General features: G+C 42.5%; 1 protein-coding gene across 9 annotated transcripts in view; it reads left to right on the top strand.

The window, feature by feature from the left end:
- The window catches only part of PIP5K1B (phosphatidylinositol-4-phosphate 5-kinase type 1 beta), a 295362-nt gene that overhangs the window by 125222 nt on the left and 156580 nt on the right, over positions 1-13560 (top strand). For 2 of the 9 annotated variants that reach the window (XM_027615116.1, XM_027615106.1), the window contains exon 1: positions 5418-5572. The exons of the other annotated variants lie outside the window; for them this stretch is intronic. In XM_027615116.1, coding sequence (XP_027470917.1) covers positions 5480-5572 — 93 coding nt within the window. In that variant the 5' untranslated portion in view covers positions 5418-5479. Of the gene's footprint in view, positions 1-5417; positions 5573-13560 lie in introns of those variants that run through there. 9 annotated transcript variants of the gene reach the window in all.

The following is a 13560-nucleotide window of genomic DNA, read 5'->3' as shown; positions in this document are numbered from 1 at the left end:
GGCCATCTGAGGTGGAGCTCCTGCTCTCAAGGTACAACATAGTTTTTGCTTTTAAATTAAAAGGCTTAGTATACCTAGGCGTTCTCCATAGCTCTTGCACGGCTTGGGGGTTCTGCTCTAGCCAGCAGATCTCTTGTCCCAAGGCTTATGGCTTGTCCATTTTTTTTTTTAAGATTTTATTTGTAAGTAATCTCTACACACAACGTGGGGCACGAACTCAGAACCCTGAGATCAAGAGTCGTATGCTCCCCTGACTGAGCCAGCCGGGCACCCCTTGCTTGTGCATTTTAACGCTACCACCCCATTTCCCTTTCCTGGACACTTAACAGAGATTTTTATAAATGTGTCTCTTAGAAGCTGTTGGAGAACACAGAAATGAGACCTTCTAGAATTCTTGATTGTGGATTCCAGAAAAGAAGACCAGCAACATGGGTTAGGTTCTAGTCTTCTGTCTACTTCACAAACAGTAGTAGAATATTTGCCATGTGCTTATTTATAATTTTTGCTGTATTAAGAAGTTAGAATCATTGGTCACTAGAAGAATCTTACATATCGAATTCCATTGAGTTTATTCTAGCCAGAAACCTAATTCAACGAAGAAAGGCATAGTTATATCCATCAGAAGCAATTTTAAAAAAGCTTTGTTAATAATAAGAGCAACAGGGTGGCGCCTGGGTGGCTCAGTCATTAAGTGTCTGCCTTCGGCTCAGGTCATGATCCCAGGGTCCTGGGATCGAGCTCCACATAGGGCTCCCTGCTCTTCGGGAAGCCTGCTTCTCCCTCTCCCACTCCCCCTGCTTGTGTTCCCTCTCTCACTGTGTCTCTCTGTCAAATAAATAAGCAAAATCTAAATAATAATAATAATAATAAGAGCAACATTTATCAAGGGCTTTGCATATGCCAGGCATCTGTCTGAGCACTTAAGAATTATTAACTCACTTAATCTGCTAACAGCCCTGTTGCTATTTTATAGATGAAGAACTGAGGTACAGAGAGGTTCAGTTATCTGCTGCAGGGCACCCAAGTAAGTGGCAGAATAAGGCTGGGATGTGAACCCCAACCATCTCTCTCAGAGGGGTGTGTCAGACCCAAACCACTGCAGTGTTCTCTGAAGCCTGTGGTGCCTATGACATTAAAATGGAACATTCTCAATTATCCATTAGAACGGTGGGGGCCAGTGGTACAGATGAAACTAACCACCTTTGGAATGGGACCAAAATAGAATCGAATCATTTTCAAATGTGTTTTCTTTTTTTTTTTTAAAGTTTTTATTTATTTATTTGAGAGAGAGAGAATGAGAGATAGCATGAGAGGGAAGAGGGTCAGAGGGAGAAGCAGACTCCCCGCCGAGCAGGGAGCCTGACGTGTTTTCCCCGGTTCAGTGGTTCAAAAGCCACCTTGCCTTGTCCAAAGTGTGTTTCTCCTCTGACTGTAGAATCTGAACTGTAGCCTCAAAAGAACTCTTTCTAGAAAGTACATATTAATTTTGAAATGAAAACCAATCTGATCCCTGGGGCACTGTGCAGAACACTGGAAATAAAATGACAAACTAATGATTTCAAAAACCAGTCTTGAGCCCAGAACTAAAAACTGAGATCCACTTGGAGGGGGTGATGTATTTTGAACTGTCATATTAGGAGAGGAACACGTTTCAAACCTAACTGTTCTTCAGACTGTCACAGGAAGAGTAATAACTCACTAATAATCTGCTCAGTAGCTCGAAAGATCTGATCAAGAAAGCAGTGGGTTGAAGGGTGAATCCTTGGAAAGTTATTTTCCTGTCTGGGAGTCAAGTTTCTCCAGATGGTACACCTGTATTTTCTGGCAAGTTGGCTGTCTGTGGAGCCTGTGTCTTTGGCTTTTATTATACCAAACAAGGCAGATAAGACAGTCCAGCCCTCTGCACAGAAGCTGTCCTGGAGACATTCAGTGCATCATTAAGGAGAGTCGCAGAAGAAGGTGGCTGTGGTCTCAGCACTGTGGAATTAAGATTCTTGTTCCTTCTTTATCTTTTTATGCCTAACCCCCAATACCTCGATACATCCAGACACGCAGCGACACAGATTGGGCTCAGTTATAAGGAAAATTTTTAACTGTTCACAAGGCCTACCTGTGCTTTTTTTTCTCAGTGACGAGAAGGTCACCCACTCTTTCTTTTATGGGAGTGGTTTTTACTCATCCAAGCTGTGTTGCTGTCGGCTGTCCATGCTGGATTGGGGAGCACTGGGCTGTTGAGCACCCAGCTGACATACAGCCTGTCCAGGTGACGTTCTGATTCTCCTGAGCTACTTTTTCATACTGTGACTTCATCATTTTTTAAGCATGGTGGTTAGTGCCTGGGATGGAAGACCTACACCTGATTGTCTGTCCATGCTTTCATTGATTTATTCAGCTGACAAATACTTAGCACCATGCCAGACCTGGGGGGTAGGACAGAAACCAACACAGACATAGTCCCTGCCCTAATAATGCTTTCATTGTTGTGGTAGAGACAAACCAGAAGACGTAAACATAATAAAATAATTACTAACATTTCAAGTGCTATGAGATAGACCCACACATATATGGAAAATTAATTTATGGCAGAGGAAGCAAGACTATAGAATGGGGAAGGGACAGCCTTTGCAGGCACTCGTGCTTGGAAAACTGTGGACAGTGGCATGTGAAAGAATGAAACTGGACCACTTTCTTACACCATACACAGAAATTAACTTAAAATGAATTACATGCTTGAATGTGAGACCTCAAACCATAAAACTCCTCGAATAAAATATAGACAGTAAGCTCCTTGACTTTGGTCTGGGCGGTGATTTTTTGAACCTGACTCCAAAGGCAAGGGCAACCTAAGCAAAAATAAACAAATGGAAGTACATCAAACTAAAAACTAGCTTCTGCACAGTGAAGGAAACCATCAACAAAATGAAAAGGCTCTCTACTGAATGGGAGAAGATATTTGCAGATGATATAGCCAATAAGGGGTTAATATCCAAAATAGGTAAAGAACCCATACAACTCAGTAACAGTCAAACCAAACAATATAATTTCAAAATAGGCAGAGGATCTGAATAGACGTTTTTCCAAAGAAGACGTAAGATGGCCAAGCACATGAAGAAATGCTTAACGTTACTCATTGTCAGGAGAATGCGAGTCAGATCCACACCGCACACCTGTTGGAATGGCTCTTATAAAAAAGACAAGAAACAACAAGTGTTGGTGAGGATGTGTAGAAAAGGGAACCCTCTGGCGCTGTTGGTTGGGAATGTAAGTTGGTGCAGCCACTGTGGAAAACAGGATGAAAGTTCTTAAGTTGAAAAATAGAACTACCATTGTGATCTAGCTCCTGGGTATTTATCTGAAGAAACCAAAAATACTTATTAAAAAAGATATATGTACTCCCATGTTCATCGCAGCGATATTTACAATAACCTAGACATGGAAACAACCTAAACGTCCATTGTTAGATAAATGGATAAAAAAATGTGATACACACACATATATACATACACACACACACACACACACACACACAAAGGAATATTACTCATCCATAAAAAAAGAATGAAATCTTGCCATTTGTGACAACATGGATGGACCTTGAGGGTATTATGCTAAGTGAAATAAGTCAGACAAAGACAAATAGTGTATGATTTCACTTATACATGGAATCTAAAAACAAACATAAAACAGAACTCATAGATAGATTGGTGGTTGCCAAAGAGGAGAGGAGTAGGGGGTGGTCAAAATGGGTGAAGGGGATCAAGAAGTACAAACTTGAAGTTATAAGTCACAGGGATGTAATGTACAGCATGGTGATTATGACTATATTAGATTATTGCATATACCATATATATATTTACTATATTGACTACAATATTGTATTGCGTATTTGAAAGTTGCTAAGAGTAGATCGTGACAGTCCTCATGAGAAAAAAAAATTTGTAACTGTATGGTGACTGATGGTAGACGTACTGCGGTCACTTTGCAATACATATAAATATCAAATCATTATGTCGTGCGTCTGAAACTAATATAATGTTATATGTCAGTTATACTTCAACTTAAAAATGCTATGAAGAAAATAAGCAAGAGCAGGGGTGCTCCCTTTTAGATAAAGTATTTCGGGGAGCCTCTTTAAGGAGGTGAGATGGGGGCTGGGATCACAATGGTGAGAAGGAGCCAGCCAGCAGAAGAGTAGACGTAAGGATGTTCTTGGCAGTGAAAACAGTATTTGCCAAGTCCTGAAAGCAGGAAGGAGTTTCGTGAGTTCAAGGAATTGAAGGAGAGGCCAGTGTGATGGAGGGTCCTGGGCAAGGAAGCAAAGGGAAAATGGAGTAAGAGCAGTAGCTCTCAACTGAGCCCCATATTATGTCCCAGGGAACATAAGACAGGGCTGTCACAGCTTGGGGGGCGCAGGGGGCGGCGGCAAGTGCTACCGGCCTGTAGTGGATTAGAGCCCAGGAATGCTGCTACACATTCTGCAATGTGCAGTCTAGGCCCCTGCAACAAAGAACTGTCTGGCCCCAAGTGTCTAGTGGTAAGATGAGAAATCCTGAGTTAGAGAAATCAGTGGTGGCCTAAGCTAAGGAGGTATACAAGGCCAGACCAGCTATGTTTGCAGACGGGAGTGAGGGCCTGACCAGAATGTTTGATGATCCCCAGAATCTTACTCAAGCACCTGGGTGGATGTTGTGGCCATTTATCAAGATGGCAGAGAGGAGTGGTATGAGGAAAGGTTTGGGAAGGAAAATCATGTCTTCCAGTTTGGACAGGTCGGTTTGGATATATTTTGAGAAGGGGAGAATCTAGTGGATAGTGAGAAAGGTGGATTTGGAACTCAGGGGAGAGGTCCAGGATTCCACTCCTGTTTGTTGAGCAGTGAGGAATTGGTGAGATCCCACCCCAGGAATAGGTGAGGTAGGTGGAGGAGAAGCCCCAGGACTGGAAAACATTCACATTTTGATACCACCTCCTAAGACCCTCCTTCATGGATTTGTATTCCTAAAATAAACAAAGCTGGGCAGTTCATCCCCTCCTAGTCTTCTACGAGCCTTCTCTTAGTACCGAGAAAATCCATACTCCACAGCACGACGTATGAGCCCGTAAAGGGTACGTCCCCCATGGCTTGTCTTGTCCCATCTCCTGCTGTGCAACTCACACCTAACTCCAGTCCCATGCAATATGTCCATCCCTGTTCCTTTCTGTCCACACTGATCACTCTAGAAGGTCTTCATTCCAGAAACTGCTCTGTCATGGCTCTTCCCCGTGCTCCTAGGCACTGACTGTTCGTGACATATTCCCAGGCCTCCCTCATCACCCTGACCTTGACCTCTGTTATATCATGGATGACTTTGTTTTGTAATAATTGTTTGCAGTTATATCCTGCCAACTGCACCTCAAGTAGCTAGAGAGCAGGGGCCTTGCCCGATCATCTTGACATCCATAGGGTCCCATACCGTGCCTGGCACAAAACGTTCAAGAGATGTATCACTTTTTTCTTCTTAATTCTAAAATTGTCATAGACTTTGCAGAGAGATATGTTCTTGAGCCTACAGTTCCGGATCTGCAATTAGAGGTGAGATATGTTGGAGGGAAGAGGGGACCGGGCCGGGGGGAGCAGAAGGGGGTGGACTTTGTGCTTTGGATATTCGGATCGGAGAAAGACCACTTTGAAAGAGCTCAGTTCAGTTCTTTTGGCTTTTTCTGTTTCAGAGATTGTAGCGATTATCTGTTTCTTGGGTCCCTGCATGGCTCTTTAAAAGTTGGCTATTAATTTTTTGGCATCCTCAAGTCCCCTTGTCGATAGTCTGCAGACTACTTACAGTCAGCCACTTGGGGAAGAGCTTCAGCAGGGAATTTTAAAAGGCAGTCTCTTCCCAACTTCCATCACTTAAAGGTTCTATTCTTTCTAGATGTTGCCCCAATTAAAGGCTGCCCCTAGGTGAGTGCCGGTTACTGTCAGGGAGCAGCAGGATTTGGGAGTGGTTGGCAGCCCATTTCTCTAGCCCAGTAGCATACTGAACATCTTTTTCTTTGTATCATGAAAGACATGGGTCCAATGATTTTTCAAGTTTGCTATTTCAGAGGGAATGAGAGGGGGTAATAGCCTAGCAGTTTACAGAGCAGCTACAACACTCGCGAAATAGACCAACGGCAGGCCAACTGGCCCTCATGCTCTTCCTTCATTCCTCATGAGCGCTGGGCTGAGAAAGGGAGCCTGGCTGGGGTGCCAGGCTGGCTCCACCATTTATGAGCTCAGCCTAATGCAGGACAGGTCATGTCTGAGCATGGCAGTCCCACAGTATGGTTTGACTAGTAAATCTGATGTTGGATGAGAAAGTGCTCAGAAGATGGTAGTTGGCTGTGCAGATACTAAGTTGGTACCATTGTTGCTAGATCCCCAGTCACCCCCAATGGAACTTAAGCCGCACGAGAGCAAGGACTTGGCCAATCAGGCGAAACTCAATCCTTAGTGAAGGAACAGATTTTATTTCACCTTCTCCATAGTGCGACATTGCTCACATTTGGAGTTCCAAATGGCCTGGGGCCCTGTTCTCTGTGGCCGACAGTCCCCGCTGTTGAGTATTGAGGTGATAGTTCTTTTGAAAGAACAGTGGGATTCTGTGGCTAAAGGAAATCTAACTTTTGTTCATTAAAGCCACCTTTAAAAAAAAAAAAAAAAGATGTCCTATGTCCAGAAAGGAAGAATGTTTTCTTTGCTTTCCATCTTAATAAATAAAAATTAAAAGGCATGTACTGTAGCTTTACCATCTCTCAGTGTCTGATTTAGTTTTAGGAGACTGATTTAGGCTTCAAGAGTCCTTTCTCCCCATCTTTCTTTTCCTTGACGTGTTCTAGCTGCTCTTCCCAGACGAGTGGAATTCTCCTGGGGGAAATGAAACGTTCTCTCCAAGGAAGTAGAGTGCAGTAGAATGGGGCAAGCCTGTGTCACCGAAGACAGCAGGATGGGGAAGTTGGGGGTGGGCAGGGCATGGCCAACTTGGTGTTGCATGTGTTTTAAAGAAAATCATGGAAAAAACAAAGTAGCAAGAACAGCACAGTCATCCCCCAAGGTTGTTTTTTTTTTTTTTAACTTAATTACGATAAACTCGGAGACAAATCTGGTCCACATTCCGTCCTCTAATTTTCAATGGAACGCTTCATTTGGATATAACTATAATATTATAAATTAGGGGTTTTAACATTGTAAGTACAAAAGACATTTTGAAGCAGTAAAGTTCCATTTGTGAACAAAAGCAAACGATGGAGTCCTCTGAGATTCTGCTTTGGTGAACAAAATCCTGTTTTCCAAGGAAATATTCCATGTAATACAAACATTAAGTTTCTATTTCCTTTTGGAATTTGGGCTATGCCAAGTTGACCTGCTTTGATGCTGACCTCCACACTTTTTATTCATACATTTATTTTTAAGCAAATTTTGTTAACATATTGGATACTTCCATTGACACACATATTGCTGATTTTTTAATTTGGATTTTTTTGGATTATAGAAGTCCTGAATTGTTTGAGGTAAGTTTACCAATGGGTGGGAAGAAGCTACCTAGTATGATACAGCTCTTGATTGATGTAGCCAGGGAAAAGGGTGTCTTGCCAGGAGCCAGAAGTAGATGGAGCATATCAGTGGGGCAGCCCTTGGCCCTCACAATCTCTTGGTGTACAAGGCAGAGTCTGGCTGAATCTGGGGTCCCAGGCCACAGCCCTTTACCCGTAGGGGTCCATCCTCATGAACAAAGGGTTTAAAGTGGCAGTCTTCTCTTGAATAGAAAACTGTTATAACCATTCATGCATCTTCCTGCTCATTGACCCAAACTCACCCACCCCAAGGTCACCTGGACTGGAGATCTTTGGGCACCCAGTGGCCTGGGACAGCATCTTTGGCCCCAGAATATCTGTGGGTACCTACGCATGCTAGACAACACAGCTATAGCCTTGAATACAAGGGATTGTTGGCCCGTGACCTCACAGAATCATGTTATACACGCTCTGGACGTTTTAGCACTATTACTGAATTACCTTTCAAAAAGTTGTCTCAATTTCCACTGCCTCCAGCTGATGTAGGAAAGTGCCTGTTTTCCCAGGTTCTGACACTGAGCACTATTCATTTTAAAAATCTCTGCTAGCTAGCTAGATGAAAATGACTTAATTTGCAGTCATTTTTATCACTAGTAAGTCTATTTTTTTCAAATAATTTTTATTCATTGTGTGTCTTTCTTTGGGAGTTAACTTTTATTTATAAGAGCTGCTTACATATTAAGGGGTTGCATTTTTATTGCAAATGTTTTTCTGGTTTTAAATTAGTCTTTTAATTTTGCTTACTTTTTTTTTTTTGACTCGAGCTTTTATGAAGTCAGATTTGTTAATATTTCCCTAAAGGCTTTTGTCTTCACCCTCCTTTTTAAATTTTATACTAGGAATGCTTTGTTTTAGTTATAACATTCATAGGGACGCCTGGGTGGCTTAGTCAGTTAAGTGTCTGCCTTTGGCTCAGGTCATGATTGTGGGGTCTTAGGATGGAGCCTGCATTGGGCTCCTTGCTCAGCAGGGGGCCTGCTTCTCCATCTCCCTCTGCCTGCCACTCCCCCTGCTTGTCTCTCTCTCTCTCTCTCTCTCTCTCTCTCTCTATTTCTCTCTCTGTCAAATAAATCAATGAAATCTTTTTTAAAAATTTTAATATTCATAAGGTAAGACTCCCCAAAGAATTCTTAATTTTCAGAAATTTCCCAGTGATATGTTTACATTGATTCCTCTAGTTAAGCTTTGGAATTATAAGATCATTGCTTCTAAAAAGATTGCTATTGTGACATTGGTTGAAATTGGTTTAAATTTATTAATGAATTTAGAGAGAAGTAGCATCATTAAGTCTTCCCTTCCAAAAGTTAATTGTCTATATATTTATTGTCTTTTATGCTCTTCAGTAAATTATTTTCTTCCAAGACTTTGTAACTATTTTGTGTTAAATATATTCTTAAATAGCTTCTGTGGGATTTTCTTTTTGTTCTTATTGTTATGAGGTTTTGTTGGCCTTTTTTTTTTTTGCTATTACAAATAGGATCCTTTTTTTTTTTTTTTCCATTACATTTCCTAGTTGGAAATGTGTAAGCTCTTGATTTGTGTGAGTTTGCTTTGTAAACTGCCAACCTAATTTTTTAAACTATTCTCCTAGGCCCATTGTTGATTCTTGGGTATGAGAGGTAACAATCATATCGTCTCTAAATTACAGTTTTTCTCCTTCTAACCAATATTTTATATTTAGTTCTCTTGCCTTATTTTGTTAGCATGATCTTCCATAATAGTATCAAAGAATCTTAGTGATAAAAGGACAATCTTGTCTTGTTCATGATTTTAGAAGACAAATGGCTATTGTACTGTCTCCAGCCTGCATTCTGTGGCACACATGGTTATTAATCACTACTTAAATAAAAATCCCTTGGCCACATACATTTGGGAGGTGTCATTCTAATGTTTCCAATAGTAGAATGTCGTCATTTAGCTCAAGAACTGTTTTCCATATCGAGAAACTTTCTTTCTGACTCTGATTTTAGTAAGAGTTTTTAAAAATCTTAATTGGGTATTGGCTTCTGTATATAATTGATTTAAGCAGAGCATGGAAAGGCAGTCATTGGAAACATAGCTTTTGAAAAAGGTACTTGAGAGTCGTAAAACTTTCTCTTAAAATATGATTTAATTTGGATTTGGTGTCAGCAGATGGATGGAGTAATTGTAGTATTTGCTTATAATTTGGGGGCACTTTTTAGAATTTCTTCCTGTAGGCCTACTGGCCTTTCCCCCATACCAGAGTAATCTGTGTGGAAATTATCCCAAGAGTTAATGCTTTTCACAAGCTCTTCTGGGGTAGGTAAGTATGACCTTTGCCTTTAAACACAAACAAACAAACAGTATGGCCCAAGCCGCTCTGGACGGTCCTGGTAGAACATCTTATGTATAAATAGATTCATTCCTTTGGGGTTAGTGGGGCAAAGAGTGAGAGAGTTGGGCTTCTTTGTGTAGACCGGACTTAAGAGCATTTAGGTGTTTTAAAATTTCTATGTATATTAATTTCCTCTTGCAGCTGTAACAAATTACCACAATCTTAACGGCTTAAAACAACATAAATTTATTGTCTTACGTTCCGTAAGATAGATATCCAACACACATCTTCACCAAGCAAAAATCAAGGTGTCGAAAGGGCTTCATTCCTTTCTGGAAGCTCTAGGGGGGAGGATCCATTTCCTTGCCTTTTCCAGCTTCCGGGAGCCACTTACGTTCCTTGGCTCATGGCCCGTTTCTCACCCTCGGAGCCAGCAAGGAGCAGTCAGTCCTTTTCATCCTGTATCTCATTCACCCTCCCTTTTGCCTCTTCCGTTTTCACTTTTAAGGACCCATGTTATTACATTGGGCCCATCTGGGTAATCCAGGACCATCTCCTCGTCTCAAGTTCAGCTGATTAGCACCCTTAATTGCATCTGTAACCTTGGACTATTTTACCTTCTAAGGCAATATACTCTTTTAGGTTTCATAGGTCCTAGGGATTAGGACATGAACATACTTGGAGGCCGTTGTTCTGTCCACCACAGTATAATTTAACACTGTCCTCCTCTGTGCACTTAGAGCACTTGTCTATCCCCATAGCGCATCCTGTGTCAGTCTGTCTGAGACTCTCAGCAGACACGAATTGAGCTCCTGAGGTGTGGAGACAGTCTTATGTCTGGACTTCCTTCTCTTCTTCCTCCTCCCTTTCCCCTCCCTGTTCTTTTTCACCCCTCCTTTGAATCAGTAAGTGTAATAAGCACACCTCCAGGACCTGAATCTCTGTGTAATAAACTTACATAGATAAGAGATTATTTTATAAGGTGGAAGCGGGAAACAAGGCTTCTAGTGCTGTTCCATGTGATGGAAAAGCACGTGTGGCTCATGGTCCTACTCTAACGTGAAGCAGCCTTTGAACACAGTTTTTAAAACCCAATTCTGAGCTCACTGCCAGAGATAGTCTCCTCCATTGCCTATATTATTACGCGTCTCCCACAGTCATTTGCCATGTCGCTTCTTGGGTGTTTACAGAAGCAGGTCATGTTTATGAAGCATGTCCGGAAGAAGGAAATGATAGATGGAATATCTCTACATGGGGCATAGAGTCAAGTGATCTCTAGATTGGGATCAAGGGCTCAAAATAAGCTGGTGACTTCATATGTACCAGTCCCCATATGGGACTGGTATTTTCCAGAATACAGTTTGGATAAATGTGAATGGATCTTTTTAATATTTCTTTGAAAATGGAACATTAACTGTCCTCAGAGATTTAATCTTGGGCAGAAAATTGGAGTAAGATCATCACCTCCGATGACAGGATTCGTCCTTTTTCTTGAAAGTCGAGTGGGTGTCCTGTGCGTTTTTGCAGTTGCTGTTGAAATGGGAATCGTCACTGTCGCTCAAGGTGGAAATAGCAGAAATGATTAATTTAGAAAAGAGAAGGATTGTGGGGTGGGTGGAAGTGACATTTGTCTGCCTTATATTCTTAGAAACTTAGACTGTGAGAGTTGGAAATGCCTCTGAGAAAACTGTTCATTAACATATAAGGAAATAGAAGCGCAAATACTTGAGTTGGTGGCCAAGAGTGTGCTGAGTGCAAGAAGCAGAGTTGGAGCTCTGGCTGCAAGGATCTGGGCTCTCAGGCCTTCTCTGTGCCCTGCACTTTTTGCAGTGCCTTTGACAGCTGTGCAGGGTGACCAGACCAAGCCACCTACCTGCCCCAGAGATGCCCTTTGTGTCAATTTCCACTTGGGCATTTCTCGGGCGCAGATGGCTAAACCACACCCTGAGTGGCTGCCCCTGAGAACCAGAGTGTCATGTGCTGTGGGCACAGTAGCCCCTGGGTTTGTGAGTCCACGTGCATGCCCACGTGGAAGGCAGAGAGAGTGGGCAGGTTTGTGTGTATACACACAACACTAGCTGCCTTTCTAAGGACCAGGATCAGGACAAGGGCAGACAGAGTACACTTTCCTGTACTGCTGCTCCATCATTGGTTTCTTTGTTTTTTTCATTTTTTTTCATTTTATTTATTTTAGAGAGAGAGAGAGAGGTTGGGGGGACAAGCAGAGGGAGAGGGAGAAGACTCTGTGCGGAGCACAGAGCCTGATGCAGGGCTTGATCTCACGACCCTGAGATCATGACCTGAGCGGAAATCAAGAGTCGGTCGCTTAACCGACGGAGCCACCCAGACGCCCCTTGTTTTCTCATTTTTAAATCACTTCCATACTAGTGTTTTGCACTTGGCCTGATGAAACAAAATGTGAGTTAAAACAACTGTGAAGTTTTAAGACACAGCTCTGGATAAACCTAAAATACCGAGCATTCCATGGACACGAATAGCATGTACGCAGATAACAACATAAGCAGCGACATACATTCACCATAAATAAAAAGGGTGATTTACGTTGGTGTATATATGAGGGTTTTGTACTTAGATGAAGTTGTGGTTTCCACCCAGGGCTAATTTTTTCCCCCTGTCTCCTCAGAGAGCATTTAGGGAGCAAGTATACATGGACATACTTTTGATTACCTACTTGGAGAAAGAGATGCTACTGGCATCTAGTGGGTAGAGGCCAACGATTCTGCTGAATATCCTACAATGCCCAGGACAGCCTCCCATGTACACAGCAAAGAATTATCCAGTCTAGAATGTCAGTGGTGGGGCGCCTGGGTGGCTCAGTAGGTTAAGCATCTGCCTTCGGCTTAGGTCATGATCTCAGGGTCCTGGGATCGAGCCCCCACATTGGGCTCCCTGCTCAGCGGGGAGTCTGCCTCTCCCTCTCCCTCTCCCTCTGCCCCTCCTCCATGCTTGTGTTCTCTCTCTCTCTCTCTCTCTCTCTCTCTGTCAAATAAATAAAATCTTTAAAAAGAAACAAATGTCAGTGGTGCCAAGGTTGAGAAATCCTGGCCTAAGGGAATCAATGACTTATCTGATACTTGGCTTTAGGAGGCTATATGGGGAGTTGATTAATTTAGAAACAGTTTGGCTTGTGGAGTAAAACTCTCAGAAGAGTATGTGGCCTGGGGAGATTTCTGTAGTCCGCTTGGCTAAGGGGATCACTTTGCCCAACAGTTGTAGAAATGCCCTGTCTCTCGGGCTTCTCTTCTCAGTGATGGGAATTTAAAAACCAGCTACCCTCTGCCTTTGACATCTGGGGATTCTGTGGTTGAGGATTTAGAGGTATTGTTTTTCTTTGGGGTCATGATAGAGTTTGCATAACCAAACACAGAATTACAGAAGATGATTAAGAATGTCAAGACTAAAGGGACGCCTGGGTGGCTCAGTTGATTAAGCGTCTGCCTTCGGCTCAGGCCCTGATCTCAGGGTTGTGGGATCAGGTCCTGAACTCAGGGTCGTGGGATCAAGTCCCGCGTCGGGCTCCCTGCTCAACGGGGAGTCTGCTTCTCCCTCTCCCTCCGCTGCTCCCCCTGCTTATGCTCTCTCTCTCTGTGTGTGTCAAATGAATAAATAAATAAAATCTTAAAAGAAAAGAAAAGAATGTCAAGACTAAGGAA

Source organism: Zalophus californianus, chromosome 13 (genome assembly GCF_009762305.2).
Source record: "Zalophus californianus isolate mZalCal1 chromosome 13, mZalCal1.pri.v2, whole genome shotgun sequence".
NCBI classification, from domain to species: Eukaryota; Metazoa; Chordata; class Mammalia; order Carnivora; family Otariidae; genus Zalophus; species Zalophus californianus.
The sequence above is the reverse complement of the archived record's forward strand: the minus strand, read 5'-3'. Positions and strand labels throughout refer to the sequence as shown.